At 37.8% G+C, this 22126-nt stretch overlaps 1 protein-coding gene across 1 annotated transcript in view; it reads left to right on the top strand.

Annotated features, from left to right (window-relative positions):
- The window catches only part of MEOX2 (mesenchyme homeobox 2), a 52876-nt gene extending 30750 nt beyond the window's left edge, over window positions 1-22126 (top strand). The window contains exons 2-3 of the mRNA XM_082479981.1: window positions 7657-7829; window positions 20812-22126. Of these exons, the coding sequence (XP_082336107.1) occupies window positions 7657-7829; window positions 20812-21036 (398 nt within the window). The 3' untranslated portion in view covers window positions 21037-22126. The remainder of the gene's footprint in view (window positions 1-7656; window positions 7830-20811) is intronic.

Below are 22126 nucleotides of genomic sequence, written 5' to 3'. Positions count from 1 at the left end.
TGGAACCCTAAAGAAACTCCAACTGTATTAAACTTCTGTAAGTGTTTCAACTTTTATTGCTTAGTATGGAAAACTAAAATCCTGGATTCTTTGGCTTATGTGCAAACTATTTATTTTTTTGTTCAGACAGGAGCTCATGCAATTGCAATAAATTTTTTTTTTAAAGCAAACTTAGAAGTCAGCAAGATTTCGACTGTAAGTTCTGCACGTATATTTTGAGAAAATATATACGTAGGAGCCTAAGAAAATACTTTTCTTTAATCAACTCAAGACTTCTCATGATCATACGCAAAGTAAGCTGGGACTTATAATGGGATCAAAATTGGCTCTGACACCCTTGTGACTGAGAAGCGGTTCCACTGAAATTCTTGAGCTTGCCCCAGCTTGCCCACTGTAATTTGGGGAAGAACTTGGCCTATCCTTAGAAACTGGCCCAAATGGCACACACTTTTCTAGGCCATTTGCTCTAGTGAAGGCACATATTGTGGCACAACGATGTGGTCTGTTACAAGAGCTACAAGAACTACTACAGATTCTGGCTTTTATGTTTTTTTAGTGTAGTGTTTGTGGGTGAGGAGTGGGGGCAATGGCACTGTCTATCTATAGCATGTCAGCTGAGGAAGGAGGACCATAAGGCTATACACTTGGTGAAGTCTGGAAATTACACACACCTTGATTTCAGCAACCTTTGGATAAGGTGACTATAGTGACTATGTGTAAAAAAAAATCAAAGTCTGTTTGCATCTGGATAAAACACGATGATTGGTTATTAGAAGGATATTTGGAAATTCACAATGAACGCTTATTGGCATGATATCTGAAAACTAAATAACTGAGATCTTTATGTGGAGTAATCAAGTTTGTAGCACCTCATTAAAAGTGCTTTACTCACAGTATCGAAGAATAATATCCACAAGCCCTGAACTTTCTAAGCAACAGGATTATTCGCAATAGCTGACTGCCATTTGGGAAGCAGACATCGCTGGTCTTGCGGTGGAAGGTACTGCTGCTCTGAGTGCAAGGGACTTGCAAACAATCACCACGTGTTTGTTATTCGATGCTGCATGTAAGAGATGTATCTCCAGAACTCCGAATGGGATTTGGAAGTCCCACTGGATAAAGCCCTATTAAAATGCAGCCTGAAAAGTTTCTTTAAGGGAAATCCTGTCTCTCCTTTCCTTACATGAGCTGTAATTATACGAACGTTGTGGACTGAGAGTAGCATCTTCCACATGAAGTTGTACTAAACAGTGTAATTATTCATATGAAAGAATTAATATGTTGTCTTCCATATTTGCATGGTTTGAGGAAGTGGCGTGTACATGCTATATGGTTAGATCGATCAGATGACCTGGCAGAAGTACATCTTTTCCAGCATAGGTATCTTCAAGAACCTGCAGCATTAGCCATCACAGTGTTATGGATCAGTATTTCTGATATTGCGGTATAATTCCTAGACTCGTACTTTCAGGAGGCAGGAATAACAAAAAAAGTTGGCAGCAACAACTAGTAGGTAATGGCTTAGGATAGTATATAGTGTGTTGCCGAATATCCACAGGTTTTGCTGTGCCAGTCCATGGGTTTTGGGGAGTGGATATGAGGCTGTTTTAAATTGTAAATTGTCAAAGACTGGGTTAGAAAGCATTAACTCAATAAGCAAACAAAAGTTTGCTTTCATTAGAATGAAAAGAAGGATTCATGTAATTTTGACATCGTACTTGTGCCGCTGTACAGCTTGGCCCGTTTGCACATCCAGAGTTGCGAATTCTGGAAATCACAATGCTGTTTGTTCCAATTTTCAGAAAGGATTCTTGAAATACATTAAGTGGATTGCAGCTCCAGAAATATTTTTAATGACATTCTCAAAAGAGGCACTCAGATTGAATACGTTCAGTGATTTGGAACTGTACTTTTAACTGTGCAAAATCTTCTAAGAATACTATTTAAATGACTTTAAAGAGAAGAAAAATTATGAAAGAAAACCAGATTAATTAAGTCTGCTGCATTTGCTCGCATAGTCTCAGCTGGTGCAAATAAGAGTAAGTGCACCAAAGTCAGCATGTGCACCAAAGTAAGCATTACTATGTAGTTTTGTGTAGCCCAAGAGTTAAATATTTTTTTTTGGTACAAATATTATACTCAGAAGGATTTAAATTAGGATCCTGCAAAGCAATGGGCAATGTTTTGGACACAGGGTAAGTTTACATATGAATTATGAGCAACTTTGAAATGAATACAGAAAAAATCTAATGCAAAAACTGCATAGTATTCTCTATTTAATGTAAAAAATGTTTGAAAGTGGCTATTTCTGGATAAATCTTGTTCTCACATGTACTTGCTGGCAAAACAATAGGAACCATATGGAGACCTTTAAGCCAGCTCCTTGCTTGTGTCTCAGTAAACTATTTCATTTTGTCAGAAGATATAATTAACTATAAAGCATCAGAAACAATTAGATTAGGCAATTCAGCTGTATGTCAGTCGGTACTTCTGACCATTAAAGAATGTAGTTGTCCTCTCCATAATATCCCTTTGCAATATAAAAATGTATTTCAGATTAATGATATTTTGCTAGATTTTTGCTTTGATACTATAGTACTTATCCCTTAGTTCATATTGTCAATATATTGAAGGAAAAAAAAAAAAAGAGAAGCATTTGGCATTGAATCACATATTGTTGTTGTGTCCTATTGATGTTTAGAAGCTCTAAAGCTTTTGTTTACATGCTAATGATTTAAACAAATGTGGAGGAATTAAGTTTGAAAGAAATGCTCTTTCACCCAACATTAAACTACTCAGAAGTAACAAGATTTTGCATTATTAACTTTGTATAGATTGCTTCATCTTAAAGTAAATAACTATGTAGTAGTTGTTCTCTGCAAACACTTGAATATCATTTAGAGGAAGGTATGCAATTAAGAACATTTACTTTAGGCAACTTCACTATAAGTTTATAGTTAAATAAATTTAGAAATAGGTTGTTCATGGTAGAGGCTTTTTGAGAATAAATTTTGGAAGATGTGATTGAATGTTGAAAACCTGGAAATTGACTAACAATTCTTGGGGTGAAGTTTCAGTGGCCTTTTTGTCACAAATCATTAGTGGTTATTGCCACTACTCACTGTCAGTATGGATGTCAGGATCTGAAAACCATCTGCAACTGCTAATAGAGCACTACCAATCATCTGATTTATTTTTGAAAATTCTTGTCTGTAATTCCATTGCGGGTATTAAATGAAAGTTCATTTCTGTCTGACAGATGAAGGTACATCAGGTTTTGAACTAATCCAGAAAAAAATAGCGGGTGCTTCTTGCACGTTTTGCCTGTGATTCTGACCCTACCCAATTAGCAGCAGATATTTGTATCACGGATATTCTCATCAGTCTCTTTTCCCTATTCTGTGACTAGTCCTTTCTTCCTAGGCATGTATCAAAAGCAAAAATACCAAAATACCACTTTTTATTTTTACTTGGCATGCTTCATGTTTCTCAATGATGTAGAGAAAAGGAAATATGAATGCTGGTGGGACAATTCAAATGTTGGGATTAACAGCAATCCTTTCCTTAGAGTAAAGTAGAAGTAACTTTTGAGGGTGGGGAATAGTGCAATTAGTAATGATTTTCTGAAAAAAAAAAAAAAAAAAAAAAATTGAGCTATTATTAAACTTGGGAAAAATCTAAGCCTCCAAAGTCTGTAGAACAGTCATTTATAGCCTTGAATGTCTTTGCAAATGATACCTTTTACACCAGCTACCAACAAGCATCTTTGCCTAACAGGAGACATTAAAGATGTTGCCTGGAGTTTTTGAAAACTGATAAAAACAGTTCTGAGAAGGAGGTGTGACCTGCATCCCTCAAAGCAGTGTTTAACTGCCTACATTACTTGACATCCAGAGAACAAAGGCTTGCAAAAGAGAGACTGATAAGGTACTAATACCTGCATGTAGGCTACATCTCCTGAAAGCGTGCAAGAGTTTGTCTGGGAGAAGGCAGAAGACAGACAATATAGATTGCTGTATTTTTCATCAAATGCTTTGTACCATCTGTATATATTTTACGTGTGCCTTTTGAGAGGCAAGGAGTGTAACTTAGATCCCCCTAGGCTTTGTTCTCTGCCTCTACACCTACCATTTGGCGTAAGATGTAGCCAGTAGAAGAAAACGAAGGTTGTTGGGACTTTTTTCTTGTCTTAGTTGCAACAGCTGCAAAACAGATGTAGGCGACATGAGTTCTGCCAAAAATCTCTTCCAAGTCTCCCACCCATTTTCCACCAAAGAGAAGCTAGTCAGGTGATACGAACAGAGACCTGAAGGTCAGAAAGAGACGTGAGCTCCCAATCCTGTGTCTATAGAGACTTAAAAAGAAACAATCAGAAAACCTAGATTTACCACTTTGGAAATTAAGACAACCAAAATGTCTAAACTTACTATTCCAAGTAGTATGATGTCAATAGGAAATAAATGGCAATCTGTTCATGAACCAGAGTAGCACAGCAGCAGGCACAGGCAGATGACAGCAAGAGTTCATAACTGGTGTCCATCTAACTGGCATCCATCTAAGTCTCTTAGATAGATTTTCAGTATCTCAAAGGCATTAAGCAAAATACCATTGTCTTGCTGGCCAGATCTTTGCTGAAACAGATTTCCTAGGATTGCAGTTGTTCTGTTGTGTGAACCTCAGCACTGAGAGGGAGTTGGCTTTCTGTGTACCTGTCTCAGGTTTTTGCGTACTTCTCCAACTTTTGCTTTCAGCAAAATATGAATATATCATGTGGGGTTTTTTCAGACTATCATCTAGACTATTACAAACGCATTCAATGATACTCACAACAAATTAAAAACCTGAAAGTTTTCCACAGTGTCAGTCTGCTGATGAACTCATGCTGCTGACAAAACTGTGGCTTCCAGGTGCTTACAGTCCAGCATTGACTTAAAGGTAGTATCCAGCAATGGCAGAAATGTCTACATAACCGGTTGTCCAAGCATATTTATGTCTGCACAGGGTCTGTGTGGGCCAGCATTGCTAGCAGTGCTGAATCCCCTGTGCTGCCAAAGATGAAGGACAAATGCTACTCATGCAGTTACATTTCCCTTTCCTTACACCAGTATTCCAGGAACCTGGAATTTAGATGCTAACCATGTTTGTAAATAAATCGGGAACTCAAAACCACGAGTATTAACCTGAATGATGACTTGCCTCGTTATGGTTTTACTGGCTGTACAGTAATTCTCTTTTTCTCATGGAACCATCTGCTTGCAGAAAAATTGCTTGTGTTATAAATCTCAGTCACTTATAGAGCTCAGTATCCTCCTGAGAGACGTTTGGATGGGTACTCCTGAAGTTTTTCCTTTTGACCATTCACGATAGCAGTAGCTACCAAGGTTTTACATCTTTGATCCCACTTTCTGTCGCATTTTTGGGCTTATATCTTCATTTCTAGTATTTCATTTTCAATGAATTTTCATTTACAGTTTCAATTTTTCAGTTTTCATTTACAATTTTCATTTTTACAGTTTTCATTTACAATTTCAATGAATTTTCAATGAATTTTCATTTCCAGATGGTGTCAGTGTCATCTGTACACGCATTACTTTTAGTTAAGGTCACAACCTGTAATTTGGAAACCAGCAACCCATGGATCTTTCTTATAGCAAGTACTGACATGGGAAGATTTCTTGGCTCATGGTCTTACAGGGACACAAGTTTACCAAGGGAATTAAGAGGACTTTAGCAATGACTTTCATGAAACACATTTCCATGTTGTACTGCAGATAAACAGTATGCACACCCACCTGCTTTCAAACGTGTATGAACATGTTTGTGGTGGTATAAAAATGGTAAGTCCAAATGCTGAACAAATTGACTTGGGTATCTCTCTTCAGCTATTCATTGGAATGCTGATATCGGGGTTTAAGTATTTAAGTTCAGGTCCTCTACGTGGTATTTGGACCTTATGATGAGGCAGCAGACAAGGAAATTTCAAGGAAGAAAAGCAACATGCATGTTCCAGTGATGAAAAAATGCAGAGAAGGTATCGTGACTCTAGTTTGCCAACTAGTATGAAGGAAGAAATGTGAATTTCTAGGTTTAAGGTGGTTTTGATCCACCAAGTTTTCTGTGTTGACTTTGGACAACGTACCCTGGCCCCACACTGTAGTCAATGGGTGTGCAGTCTAATGGGGTCCTATCTTAGAAAATCGCTACTCCATTTGTGACTGAACAGCTCCCAAACCCACTCAACAACGTTGGTGGATACCCTCAGTCATACACACCAGTGGTACAACCACACTTGAAACAAAGTTCTTTGTGTCATGTCAGCAAAAGTTAAGAGATTTGGTGAGTTGAATCCATTAGCTTAAAAACATTTTAAATTCATGAGTATAGCACTGAGTCAAACATTGACAGTTCTCATAAAAGGAAAAAAGGTTCCCTTCCAAGCAACAGAGTAACTGACAAAAAGTGAAAACATAGATAGTTGACTGTAGTTTTGAAATCAGACCCACTGGCCAGTTGGACAGTCTTAGGCACGTCGATGATTCATCTGACACGGAGTCCCAGGGAATGATTCTTGTGGGCCTGTTCAGTTGGATGTTGATGTAGGTTTCTATTTAAATCTGCAGCTGAAGTGTGAATTTATCTGTGACATTTTTAAGATGGTTCATGAGGCCAGAATTTGACTAATGATACTCCTACTGATCTCCTGCTAATTTTGGATTTATAGGTGTTGTATCATACCCAAACTTATAAATGTCTGGTCCTTTTTTTTTTTTTTTTTCCTTTCCACTCTCTCTTTCTCTGTTTTCTACTTTTTTCTATTTTTAATTTTTTTTTTTCACTTTGATCTCTTTTCATTTATTTAAACAGACTTCACTGACAGCAACAGAATGACTGTCACTGAGTTCAGTAGTTTGGCTTAGGACCAATTGTACCTGTTGCTGACAGTAAAAGGAATGAGGAGGGTGGTAATGAAAGTTTCAGTAAAGTTTCTCTGATTGTGGCCAAAGTATTCCTTAGGTAATGAGCTGCAGTGGTAGCAATTTCCTATACTGATACCAGCTGTGGCATAACCTCCCTACCTGCACCTTGACATGAGTAGGAGGAGATGCCATTATCACATGGGACATGCTCACTGATTTCTTTTTGATGTGTAGTGAATTTCCTATGCTTTGTCCGTTACCTTTCCCTGAAAGTGTAACTGGACAAAACCTTAAAGTGTGTTCTTTAAAATAGAGCTCTGGCTTAAAGTATTAGTGAAATGATAGGAGAGAGAGGGAGATTCTTGAAGTATTACTCATTAAGACACTAATCAAATGATACACATCCTGTACTGGTTGGGTGCACTGAGAGTTGCCAGAAGTGGGAAGAAGTGGAAGCTTTGCAGAAATTCTACAGGCAACTCTTAGGAAATGAAACACTGCAAGGTTTTAAGCTAAAGTTTGACATGCATGGATGGAAGCAGCAGCTCACATCTGTCAGAATTACTGCTGCTTTCCTGATTTACAGTGAAGAATCCATAGGTATGAAAGCAAGGGTGTATTTGTGAGAGAAGAAAGTTTGAAGAATGTAACTTAGGCACATCATTGTTATCTTTGGGCTCGTTTCCTATTTAGCTGTACACTTGTCATTGCTTCATTTTTTTCACCTTTTTTTTTTCAGATTCCCAGGAAGGAAACTACAAGTCAGAGGTCAACAGTAAACCCAGGAAGGAAAGGACAGCTTTCACCAAGGAGCAAATCAGAGAGCTAGAAGCAGAATTTGCTCATCATAACTATCTGACCAGGCTGAGGCGATATGAGATAGCAGTAAACCTTGACCTCACTGAAAGACAGGTACCGATGCAAAATAACGGACTTTAAATGCTTGCCCAATATTTACCAGTGGTCAGTAGCTCCTCACAGTAGAGCTCTTGTTCATGTTACTAATAGATATGTTGATATACCAGATTGAACGTTTATAACAAAATGATATATGCTTATTATCTCTTTGCTATGCAAGTAATTTATATTTTTATATGTATCAGCTACAGATTAGTTTAATCAAGTAGACAGAGATGGAAGATAAAAGCATGAGTAATATATCTGTTAAACTGGTGCACATCTTTTCTAATCTGTCCACACCGATGTGGCTGAAGAAGTGGTAGGTCCCAAATACTGCATCGACAAGAAGTTGATCTGCCTGCATGCAACAAATATGAGCATCTTGTTTTAGTCTATTAAATATATGCAGTTGCCATTTGTCCAGAGTTTCTGAACATCCTGTTTCCAGATGGCAGCAAGAATGGGAACACCAGCAAAACTGGAATACAGGCATTTTTAACCACTTTATCTTACCCTGCACTGTGAAAGCAGAGGAGACGATGGAATTTCTTATCATTGTTATTGGTTTCCTGCTGACCAAACCCTGGTCCGGGAAACACTTCTGCATGTGCTCAAGTTTCATCATGCATGTCGTCACATTGATTTCTAATGGAAATATTCATGTTAAGCATGTACTGAAGTGTTGCAGGATCTCATCCCAACACACTAAATAGGTAGTCAAGTCACATTTCAAATAATAATTACATCAACATACCCATTTTAAAAATGTGCTTTAGTAAAGACATTTAGAATACTGCACTCAAGTACACCAAATCTTACCAAATATCACCAACAGTTTTACCATTAAAATTAAAAGCTTTTTGCCTGCTGATAGACAGTCATCCTTTCTTCAGGAATCAATGTAATATTGAGGTATCACTTTAGATATAATCAGTAAAATGATAATATATTCAAGGGAAGGTGTCAAAATAGCACCATGATTTGTGAACTCTATTTATGAGAAGTTTTGCAATTTTCTTGAGTTTTGTTAACATGTGCTATCAGTAGACATCTCAGGGAAAATCCAGACTTTTCTGTACATCTTAAGACACATTTACTCACACAAGCAAATGAAACAGTTTTTTTCTTTGAAGGCTGCTAGAGAATGGCTGTCCCTTCTAGCTTGTCAAGAAGCAGCCCGTAATTTCTCTTGTTTAACTTGAACACATTGCCAGGTTCCACTGGGGTCATTTTCAGTTACTTAAATATGTTTGTTGTATTTGTAAAGCACACCATTTTTTATCAAACAATTGATAAAATTTTGCCTTTATCATTTCCACTTCTAAGGTAAGCTGAGACAATTAGATAAACTTGCACACCTGATTTTGAAAGCTAAAAGGGAGGAGAATGAATTCTTCTCTAAGTGACAAAGGTGGAGTTCACTGTGGAACTGAGCAACGATAAATACATTTTAAAAGCTATCTGCTTGCCAATTTGATGGGAATCAGTCAGCTGAATTCATAGAATCACAGAATGGCTTAGGTTGGAAGGGATCTTGAAGTTCTAACGCCCCTGCCATAGGCAGGGACACCTCCCACTAGACAAGGTTGCTCAAAGCCCCATCCAAAATTCAGAAAACATATCCTCGTATTTAATAATGGTGAATTTGGCCTGGAATTTAACTATTCTCCCTGATAAGTTCTTTATTCTTTTCCTCAAAGATCAGCTTGAGTAGTACGACTAAACGAAGAGACAGTTCAATATCCTAAAGGAAACAGTTTAAAAGCATTTAACATATTGAAAAGGGACAGATAAATATTGAATGTTGTCTCTGGAGGAGAAAAGGCAGCCTGTGTTACACAAGTGCAGAGAATTCATATAAGCCATGGGATCTCTTGCTGTTTTCTAGCGGTCACATAATGTTGGTTCTAAGCATTCTGCTGATAATTGTGATAATTCTGATAGAATTATAATTAGTCTATCTAATTATGTAATCTAATTCTTCTCTGCTTCCCCAGATTATCACAGTGACAACTGAGCTGCTAGAGATAACTCCCTTCCTTCCTTCCTTCCTGCTTCCCTGCCTTCCTTCCTGCTTAAAGCCACCCTTATGTAGAAAAGGAAAGCATTACGATTTTTAGCTTGATAGAGTCCAATTCTGTATCTTGCCACATTAAAATGGCCTGAGAGAAAAATGTAATGATAGCATAAAACCTGTATTATTAATTGAAAACAAAAAGAAAATTGAAAGGAAATTCTGGACATATTTTTCAGTTTCTGAATCATACTAAGCCAAGTAATGATGTCACTTCCAACATTGTCAATTAGAAATGTCTCTTTTTTAAATCAAGTATGCTGCTTTGATGGAAAAATGGTGTCAATAGGCACGGAACTGGCTGTGGGTTTCCATGGTGTATGGCAGTCTTAAGAAGCTGAATGTAGCAAATCAAAAGGCCTGACTCTTCTTGCATACTTGTTTTATACCATTATTCCTTCAGAGACTTAAAAAAAATACTCCAGGGTCAACCTGGTGTGACACTAATATTTCTTTTTTTTCCAGTTAAGAGACTGAACTCATATTCAGGACCTGTCTTTCCATCATTAGCAGAATGAATGCTTATTCTTGAGTGGAGTAACAACACTTATTTGTTTACTTACTACTGTTATTACTTTCTTTTACTAGCTGTCCTACCCGAGGTGGTCATATTTGATACCTGTCTTAAGCAGATGCAACAAAACCAGTCCTTTCTCTATGATTATTATGAGTGAATTAAAATAGATTGATGGAATTCCAAAAAAACATTCTCCAGTGAGGTAACATTTTTAGAAAATTGCTGTTTCTGGAACAGTTTTCCTTTACCATTTTCCCCCCAAATGCTGCATTGCAGAAAATGGTACCTGATAGGCAAAAGTTCCTTTGTTTGAAATAAGTGAACACACAAGTGATAAACTCGATCTCGTCACAGGGGCTGTAGACCTATTTGTGTTGGAAGCTCTCTTGATGTCTCATGAAACATTGAATTTGCACACAAAGAATTGAAACTTGCTTCAGAAAATACCATGACAAAATCCAGCAGTGGGTATCGGGTGAACTAGCATATCTGCTCAGAAAATAGGTTTGAGAGCAGACCTAACCCCCGATGGAATGAATTGTTTAGCATATTTGTTTTCACTAGGTTTTTAAAACATGACAAGCCTCATCTTATTCAGAGGACAGAAGAACAAAAGATAATCTGGGGAAAGTATTTTTGCGTCATCCTAAAGTTACAACTTTCAGTTATTTCCCAAGATGTGAGATAAATCATGGAGCCTATTATCTTAAGAAAGCTCTATCTTCCTCTTGACTATAGTGATAATTTCAACCATACGGCGCAGCTTAAAAGAGGCACTGACCAACTAACACTTCATAATTACCTTTCTGGCATTTAAACAAGCTGTAGAAAAAAACATATGTCTGACCATATTAAAAAAGCTATATAGGGGTATTAAAGTTTTCTACAGTCATCAAAGTAAGGCTCCATTTGACTTTTGAAACAACTTACAAGATCAGTTCAAACATAAATGACTCATGGAAGGCCATTTCACAAAAATAATAATGAAAAAAACCCCTCACAACATATGGATCAGGAGAAGGAAGTAATCCTATCACTCCCTGAAAAGGAAACCTGAGTTACAAGACAGGAGGATGAAATGAAATAAGTGCCTCAATTGCCTAGATATTAAGAGTGCACTTTGAGAGCATTATAAGCACATCTGGTGGTAGGATGGCTCTATTATGGTATTGTAAGAATTCCAGCAGTATAGGTACATATAATTCCTGCTCCATCCCTTATAGAGTGCACTCACAATCCCTGCTCAGCCAGCAGTTAATAATTTTCAGCTGGCAGGCTTCTATTATATCTTGAAGAGCCAGTTAGACTAAGAACTATCTTAGCTCCCTAGATATTTGTAACCTTGACAAGCGCATTCTTGGCTTTTTTGTACATCCAGATAAACTTGGAGAAGGTTCCATGCAAACTTTTTAATATCTCGCTGTGGGATGAGGAGAGGAAGCAGCTGCAGTGGGGTATCAGAGGCGTGGCAAAATGGACATTTTTATGGAGTTGGTCCTGCCAAATATAGAAGGAGTAGGAGATCTTTCCACCTCGCAAGATCTTTTTGCATGGAGCTAATCAAAAGAGTAATGTTGCAGTTCTGCAGGCTAGCTAAGGTTACCGGAATAAACAGTCCAAATATGCAAGGCTTCTGTTTGCCAACATAAACGGAAAATCCCACCTAGTCAGATTAAATTCTGCTGATGGCAATAAGAAGGTTTGTTTCTTCTTAAATTTAGTTTCAACTACCCACCCAGAAGCCACCAATCATTTATAAAAGGCCTGAAGCCATTGTTTTTGCGTAGACAAGGGACAAATTTTTGTCAAAATGAAGCGTGCTTTTGCGTCTGTGTTTGGCTTCCACGTATGTGGTACCAACATGGGGTGAATGACAAGGAAGAAGCTTTGTAATGCCTTTTTCTACCAGAAAGAGAAGCGAGCAGCGCTATTATTTAAATGCATTTGGGCAATGTTGGTTTAGTACCATAACCCACACTGTAGCACTGCATTGTTATGACTATACAAATGATAAATGAAGTTTTCCATTAGAAAAGTTTACTCCAGACCTGGTTACCTCAATCCTTCATCAGAAGCGTCTTCATTAAAATCCTTTTCAGCATTGCAGAACTCAGGAGAGGCCAATCACTGCATTTTTTAGACTTGACTGGTAAGGTAAGAGTATCTCCCTTTAGTTACTCGGGTGAGAAACCGGGGAGTTCAATGTTCCTCAGTTAGTCAGCCACCTCTGGAAGAGCAAATGTCTCTCCATGCGTCAAACAACATGACTAGTTTCCCACTTTAGGAAGCTAAATTTCTACGGTTAGGTGGTAAAATTATTCCCCTGTATACTTTCAAACAAAAGCAAACAATGGATTGGTAGGACGAGCTTGACCATATCTGTCGTGATTTATTGTGCTGTCACGTCTTCTGTGAAAGGCAGCTGCTCATTTCAAGCTTCCATGTGTTAAGCACTCTCTACACGCACTATAATAATGAGCCTGTGTGGCTTGAAATCCTTTGGATTGTTTGTTTTATTTAAAGTAACACTCTTAATAAAATAAAGCTCACTAATACTTTTATATTTGTCTTGAGCAATATAAATACCAGCAGTAAGAGTTACTGTGCTAACTCAGTTTGTTCTTTCTTAGGAAAGAATTCTCCTGGCAGACTTAATTATAACTCATGCATAATTTTGATTTGTATGATAATTCTTTTTTAAAAAGTACATGGCAAAACTTCAAACAACATATTTACTTTTGCAGTATTGATTGAATGTGAGCAAGCAATTCCATGTGCAAAGATCCAAGTGCCTCAAGCTGTTGGTTGTGAATGGGCCCTACACCTGCAGGGAAACCTCATGAGCTTCTGGGTGGGGAGAAGCCCGTCTGTGCCAAGCAGCATATGTGATATAGACAGGAATATTAGCAGCTTATACGGCTGCTTTTACAAAGTGAGTAAGGCTGTGCTGTCCCCCACCCCTACCCTTTCTTAGACACCAGTTGAGAAAGACGCATCTTCTTCTGTCCCCTGTTTAAGGAGATAGGAGATTTTTAGGTTTGTCGTTTATGGACACTTTAAAAAACAGAGAGAAGAAATCAGTGAGAAACAAATGGCATTGGAGAGGCAGAAATGAACGTGTGGAATAAAGGATATTTTTTTTTTTTATGCAGGGCATTATAAAATACAGAATCTCTTTGTGGTTTCACCAGTTTCTCTTCAAGGCAGGCCCTGCTGAAAACAGATGCAGCTTCTTGAGACTTCCAGATTTGAAGTCATGAACTGTGGAACTAGTTTAAGTGAATACAAATGAGGGTGCTTCTCACTTGGGCAGGGCAATGGCTTCCATAGCCTTATACCCCTGCAGAATTGTCACGGGCTGGTAGTCAGAGGTTGCTTTCTGCTGAGTCCCGCTTCTTGACATTTGCCTTTCTCCGCACTAAAGTAGTAGCAGAAAAAAGCATCAACATACTCAGCCGAAAGCCAGTCTTAAATACCCACCATCTTTTAACTTTCAAACTCAACTGACCTGTGCAAAATGGGTGCAGAACGATGGATGTTAGAATTTTTTTGCCATGAAATAAAATGCTCTACATGTGAGTAATTCATGCAGGTAAATGCCTTTACAAAGCGCCTAAGTTTAGCTGAAGGGGATCTTCCCCACAAATTATTTTTCCATCATGTGCTTCTTTTGTAGATTTCTATATATATGCAAAGAAATTGGATGAAGGTAGACTCTAAAAAGATATATTATAGGAGAATAAGGAAGAGGGATTTCTAGCAGCAGCCCCACAGAGTGCCTTTCTTTGCCTCTGGACAAAAAAGAGAGACTAATTTTATAAAAACTACGCCCTTAGATTATGTACAATAAGCCAGTAGGAGGAAAGAACCTGAAATAGTGTGTCCCATTCTGTTTAAGGTATGTTAACCCCGAAGCCTAGTTAAGAGAGGTTTTGAATAGGGAGGGTTAGCTCTTTGATCATGAAATTAATTCTGACGATCACTGGTGGAGAAGGTGGCGGTTCTTTGGATGGAGTAGAGGGAGGTAAACTGAGGGCTTTCAAAGACTTCTGAAACTGGAATGAAATACTCCTGTCACTGCTCTCCTCTGAAATATAATGTCTATTCCATCCCTGTCTAAACGTGGGAGGTAGAAAGGAGAATGTATCACCTAAGCACTACCCAAACCTCAACTGACTTCGATGTAATGAAAAACCAGAACTCACTCCTACACCTTCCTGGGTGCCAAAAGCTCCAGCTGTCCTTTGTGCACCTGCCAAAACCTCCCCTTTTTCTCAACAGCTGCTGCGAAGTACTTGTGCGCATTCAATGCAAAGTCCTGTAACGTAACACGGAGCAGATTGCTTTAAATCAGTGAGCAGGTGACTGAAGCAATTTTAATCAGAAAGTGCTGGTACCACTTATTAATTTCCAAAGAAAAGTTAATTTTCTCCAATTCAGGTATTCTGGTACTATTCATAATAACTGAGATGACACTTAATACTCAGATTTATTTAAACTGGTTTTAAGCTCAAAATATATTTAAGATTTTTAAGAGGGCTTTTTTTGGAATAGAAACTGGAATTCCTTTAAATCATATAAGGAAGAAAATTAAGTTTAACTGAATAAAACTACCTTAACTTATTCTCCCATGTATCCAGCATGACTGAAAGCCAGCTGAACTATTTAAAATCTCATATCATCTTTAGTTACTGAAGTGACCCGATAATTCTGACTATCATTTCTGTAAATAATTTAAACTAATAGATTTGATTCTTCCAAACCCTATATTTATTCATAGGCTAGAACAGGAAAAGAAACTTGCCCGGTTTATATTCCTATTTACTTTTGTAAGTTTGTTGAATAAATTATCACGAAAATACTACCTCTATATATGCTAAAAAGCTAAGTTTCAGCTGTATAACACCAGTGATTTCTGTGAAGTTCAGGAGCTTGTAACTTTCTTTAAAACTTGGCAGCGTAAGAGTACTATCTAAAAATAACAAGAACGTTTTCAGTGCCAAAGAAAGTTGAGAAGTAAACTTTTCAATTTTTTTAATTTTGAAAAGTCAGGATTATTTTTTGTCATACATATGTTTGTCTGCATTAGAGGAAAGTAAATTGACAGATTTAAAAAAAAATAATAACAAAAGAACATGGACAATGGCTGACCAGGGGCAGAACACTTAAAAGGTTTGGTGATGTCTTCCTGACACATCTTTTAGGTATAATAAAACATGGAATTTGGAATACTAACTTCAAAGAGTCATACTTGGAAATACGCATCCCTTATAGCAAAATAAGAGTTTCAACTGGCACAGTGCTCTTGTTTCTAATTTTTAAGGTTTGCAAGATATCAGGCCTCAAATTTTAATCTCGTTTGGGACTCATGCCACCAAAACCTGGAACAGAAAACCTAATTTTAGGAAAGAATCTTTCATTTCAGAAAAGTGCTTTTTTAAAGAGAAATGTCTTTTTTTTTCTTAAAAGAAGAAAGACAACAGGCAGTGCAACTAAGGATGTCTTTATTAAGAAAAACTCATTAATTCTAGGAGGTATCTGCTTAGTTTTTCTCTGTAAGTACAGAATGCTAAAATCCCATGTCAAAAGGAAGCATCTGCATTATACAGAGCATGGTAGAAGTCAGCTGTTCTCAAAGTTAATGTGCCTGAAGGGCTCTATTGAAGAAGGAGTATTAAATGAGAAGTTTAGGTGATGTGCTGATTTGGGACTACAATGATGCAGTGATGTCCATCCACATCATGAAGTTGTATTAAAGATACACATGCAAGACAACACATAATGTAGCCCTTAAGCTTACTAAGGACCTATATATCATAAGCATATAATGATTACTTTAGCAAAGTAGATGCTAACAATGTCAAAACCCTTGTTTTGAATCTTCTCCCGTGATTCCTACAGCGTAGACGTTAAAACAAATCGGTCGCAGTAAAAACATTTCTCTTGTACATCAGGAGATGCTCAATGTGAAATCATTTACTCATATCTTAAGTAACAGTCTAATCATCAGATGTGGAGATGCAGATGCTAAACAACTTGTTGACTAAGGGAAAAGAAACTGTGCTTTCGTGCCAGTAAGCAGATGTGCTTAATAGACTGGCTCATAAGTGCTGATTTAGAAACAGCTGTTAATGCTACCATCATCTTTAATATAGTTCATTCCCCTCCACTTCCTTTGTTTTCCGTACATACATATGCTTGCTCTATACATTAAAGTTGTGCTAGTCAGAGGGTGGAGAAGAGGGAGTGCATTTTAATAAATAATAGGCAATCAGGACCTGATCCTGGGAGGTGGTGAGCATTCTCAGCTCCTGCTGGAGCTAACTTAGACTTGAAAAACAGCATTAAAAAGGTTCATAAAACCTACGGTATCACGTCTGTCATATTGGATCTTTAAACTAGTTTAAAAGGATATTGGTTTTGCAAAAGTTGTAAATGGCACAAGCTAGTTCTTTCCCTGGAAAAAAGTTCAAGAGTTTTTCAAGTTCACTTCAGTAAGGGCTTTTTCTCTCTCCTTTATTTTTATTTGATTTTTTTCGTTATTTTTCTTTCGGTGATGCTCTCCTTTCTCTCACTCTTGCTCTTTCCCTCTCTTTCTCTCTTTCTTTGTTCTCTCTCCTCTTTCTTTCTCCTGTCTCCGTTTTTTCTCAGGGTGTTTTGTTCTGATGCGCATTTTGTGCAACAAGCCTAAGTTTCAAATGAGTAGTGTGTTTGAAAAGCACAGTTTTCCCTGAATCCAGATCAACTGACACTCTGAAGTGCTTCACACAAAGTTTGCTTCACTTCCTTCCCATTACTAAAATATAGCTGGATCACATATCAGTAACAACTATACCCTCCATAATTGACTCTTCAGCTCCAAAGGAAGTTCAGAATTCCAGTATCTGAATTTGATCTCTAGAGGAAATAACAAGTGAAGGACCTGTCTCATATTATTAGCACATGAGCATTAAAGACTTCGTCTAGAGTCCACTGAACTGGATGGAAAAACTCACACTGACATTAGTGTACTTTGGATCAGGTCAAAAGTGGATTTCAGTACTTTATAATGGAGGACATAAAGAAATATATATAAAAAATACCGGAGATATTCCCTCATATGAAAGTCCCTCTGTACATTAATGCACCAAATGACATCAAAATAAATGCATAAAATTTTTAATAATAAACTTTACTATAATTGATTTCTAGCTTTTGAAAATAATCTTTGACATAACAGGTAAAGAAATTTCTTATTTGACATTCTCTAAGTAAATCAGATGCAGATTATTTGAAGTCATTAACAAAAAAGCCTAAAACTTTTTTTTAACTTTTTTTTTTTTTTAGCCTGACAGGCTGTATGCCAGTCCGTAGTAAATATTCTCCTTTGGGAGTGCCAGGGTTGCTCTCTTTTCCCTACACTCAGGAGAGTGCATGCAAAGGTAGCTGGAGTCCTTTTAGCCCTCCTTTCCTTCAATGCCGTGTTTCCCAGAGAATGAGTCACGTGCAAATTTCACGTTGGGTGCTGGATCCTCTGAGGAATTTATAAATGTGTCTTGCGCTTACTCTTGAAAAGGGAAATCATCGTCCTTTAATTGATTCAGATCAATTATTATACAGACGCTGACCTAGACTCATCCCTGGTGCAGGCATTTCAGGGTATGGTCTGATGAGCTGATCTGAGGGCAGATGATCTGCATGACGACGTACTCCCCAGCCTCTCCTCGGCTACTCGTTACCTGGAAGCTGGTGCCACTCAGTTCTCCTGCTCCTGCCCCTGCTCGAGGAGACAGACTGCTCTCGACTGTGGTTTTGTGAAGTGTCCTGAATTATAAAAAGTAGCAGCAACAAAATATTGTAGGAAAAAATGGAAAACAAACCCCAATAATTTGTTAAACTGGAGTCAAAAAAGTCAAGCGAGCAGATGTGAGAATTTAGCTCTGTCTGTGAGAGGAGAACAGAACTGAGCACCTGCATCAGGAGCCAGGAATCATCCTGCTTACATCTCTCCCAGCCAGAACAGTTTCTGACAATGACTATAGGAGTATTAGCTAGTATCCAAAAATAAAATGGATGGACCTGGAAGGTGGTTTGCCTGGATCTCTCCTGTTCCAGTAAGTTAAAATGGGTTGAATCCAGGGTGTACATTGAATTTTTTGCTTCAAATGCATCACTGTTATTTTTCTTGAAACCCCTTTTTATATACATCATTGTTTCAGTTTAGGCTTTCAATGCTGTGACTTATTCCGTGAATTTTCAAGGACATAAAGATATCTGGAGGATTGCTTAGGTCTTTTAAACATCAGTCCAAGTCTATCATTTCTTCTTATAGAATAAAATTCTCTGGTTCCTTATTTCAGAAGAAGAGTGATAATATTCTGCGGTACTGAGTTTATTCCAAAGTCTATTATTTTTGATGTTTAGATTATGATTGCAGTCCCATCTATTGCAACTGTCTGGCACCAGTATAGTAGTGTCTTTTACAAGAGAAATTTCATTGCCTTAAAAACCCAAAAATAAACAAAATGACATCTTAACTTCCCCCAGAAAGCTGCCAATGCTGTACCCTTTTGAAGACACCTCTGATACGTGACCCCAGTATGATAATTCCCAACATCACAGCAGCCAGTAATAAATACCTTCCCCTTTACACTCATTTCACTTTACAAGCCAGATTCTTTGGCTCTGATGAGTTGACTAAAGAAAAGGATGTGCCGTGCTTTGAGGCTCCTAACTAACCTGGAATCAGTTTGGTCTGTTTCCAAGTGATTGACTTTAACAGCTCAAGTTGGCTTTAACAAGAATATAAAGTATAAAAAAATAAACATACCTCTCTTCTTTCCCACGTACGCACGTACAGATAGTGACGTTAACTATCAGTTCAATTGTAGTAAAATTTTAATGTAAAATTCAAAGTGATAGTAAAGGTTAAACACTGCAGTGTTTCCTGGATGTATAAGACAGATTCAGCAAAACAGCATTTTTGTGGCTCTATTACTCGTGTTGTACAATATGTCCTGCTGTGCCTGTTCCTTGCTGTTTCTTTTAAAACTCTGAAACACATTCTGCTAAACGCAGCGGAGGATACACGGACATTGCAAGCTTTCTTGCTTTCTTTCCAAGTGAAAAGTTGCAGACATTGTTTATTTTTCTGTGGAACCTTCATGTGAAGAGCTGCACAGACACACACGCAAGAGATTTTTTTAGCAACATTAACTCTAAATGGAGCAAACCCAACAATCTTCTATTCGTACTGTTTTCAGTGACAATATTTGAAGTTGATTTGAAATCAGCCTTTAATCTGGTCTAATATATTTGACAGATGCTACGAACATCTTTTTCTTTTTTTTTTTTCTTTTGGCTATTGAAAAAAAAAAAGTCCTTGTGGTTTGCAGTGCTGTTACTTTAGAACTGTGCAAATAATTTAGGTTTACTCCCCCCCCCCCCCCCCCCATATTTCTAAACAGAGAAGGGGAGGAGGGGAAATGAGTTTCAGCTGCAGTGAAATCTTGGGGTTTAATGTGACTTAAATACAAATACATTTTTAATCTTTCATGCTATGATTTTTTTTTCCATTCTCATCTGAAATTATTTGCTGATTTTGACTCAAATTTATAAATGTCTTACCCTCTGGCTTTGGGGGTATTTATTTGTCTGAAAAATTTGACCAGCATCTGTGGCTAAATGTAGTAGAGTCGAGGATGAGTCAACTGCTATAATTTAAATACCTTTGTGAAATAGGCAGGGAAGGTGTAAGTTTTGACAGTCGGAAATGCTCTTTCAGATACTTCAGCAAGTCAAAAAAAAAAAAAAAAGCGCTTTTAAAGTGCTCCACCTGAAACTTACCATCAGTTTATCGAAACAAACAGACAGAAAGCAATGCAAGCATTTCAGTGGAAGTTCATTTCCAAAGTAACTACCCTCGTTCAAAGGGTAATTAATAGCACTATAGGCACGCAGGGCAGCAGTATGTGTCCCTGCCAGCGGACTGGGCTCTCCGTTACACAAGAGGTAGGTTCTTCTGCGCGCTCCCTTGATGGGTACCATTTTGCCTTCATTTCTCTGCCTGAGAAATGGCATGAATACATTTTTCAAGAGTATGTGAACTTTTTAACGTTTTCTAAAGGGCTCTGAGCTCTTCCTGCGGTGCTTACTGCTGCAGATAGCCCTGCTGCCTTCTCGCAGTAACCCCCTACCCTCCTTTACAGTCTTTATCCCCAGGGTTCATGTCCTATCCAAAACTGGATCGCCCGCTCCTCAGGGAAGGCTCGCTAAGCTTTTTACCATACAGACAGAAAGGCAGTGTGTTGCACATTAAAAAAAAAAAAAAGAAAAAACTCAAGCGCTATGCTATAGCTAGAAAGATCATTATTACCTTCTATGACCCCATCTTTCTTTTCTCGTTTTGTCTTTCTTCCGCAAAGGTAAAAGTTTGGTTCCAGAACAGACGAATGAAGTGGAAGCGGGTAAAAGGGGGCCAGCAAGGGGCAGCAGCCCGGGAGAAGGAACTGGTGAATGTGAAAAAGGGCACGCTGCTCCCCTCCGAGCTCTCTGGCATCGGCGCAGCTGGTCTCCAGCACACGGGGGACTCACTAGCGAACGACGACAGCCACGACAGCGATCACAGCTCTGAGCACGCACACTTATGATACACAGAGAGTGTCCCAGCTCCGTTCTCAGGAAAGATGCTTTGCTGGCAAGCCTTACACAGGCATCGTTTACTTATGCAAGTGACTCTGGCAGTGATTTTTAAAGTTGTTACGGAAAATTCAGGCTTATTGTGTCTGCTTTTCTCGATTTTTAGATGGTTTACAGTAAGTGCCATGTCTTAAAGTGCCTCAAGAGTGGAGAAGTGGAAGACGAACTTACTTTGAACATTCCAGATTTGTTTGTCATGTTTATGACAGCGGGCAGGTATTTTTGCTTTAGCTTGCACTGAAAATTACATTGCTCTCAACAGATGTTATATTCTGAAAACCACAGTGCCACAAAATCACTATCTAGTGGATAAGAAATGTATTTTAACTCTGTATATATTTACCTTACAGCATTTTCCTGTCTTCACTAATTTTAGCAATGCATTCATATTAGCTGATGGCAATAGTCACTCCTGACAATAAATGGCTTTTTGTCTCTTTATTTTTGTTTTGTTTTTCCAAAGACATACAATACATGCAGATACTTTTGTTCAAGTAGAGAACAATACAATAGTGTCTGCTAGGACACGTCCTTGTATGACAGACAAAACAAACCTTATGTTGCATTTACTATCAACTGCTGCTAATAGGGTATTATTAAACTTACCTAGCTCCTCAATTCTTCTTATCTTATAACTGCAAAAAAATGATTTTTAGGATCATAAGGATAGTCCAGTAACCTGCCAAAAAATGTCACGTTCCACTCATGCTCGGTGGAAACTTCCCAAAGGATTATTCATTTCTACTTTGTCATGATTGAGTACATTGATAAATACTGACACTCTGCAGAAATGTTGTTGCTTCATCTTCAGTTTAAAAAAAAACAGCAGATAAACTGAAAGTCATTATCAACTGCTTATGTTGGTAGGAATCACGATATGAAGGTAACTCAGTATTGTGTCCCGTGTGTAAAATCAAGACACGTTTTCTGTTATAAGCTTTTTTTTGTACATACAGGCAAATACCAAACCCAAAGTTTAATGCAAACTATTGATTGTACTTTGTAAAGAAATATGTTTAATAAATAATCCTTTTTAAATAA

This window comes from Vanellus vanellus, assembly GCF_965231255.1.
Source record: "Vanellus vanellus genome assembly, chromosome: 2".
NCBI classification, from domain to species: Eukaryota; Metazoa; Chordata; class Aves; order Charadriiformes; family Charadriidae; genus Vanellus; species Vanellus vanellus.
This window is presented reverse-complemented; position numbering and strand designations above follow the sequence as displayed.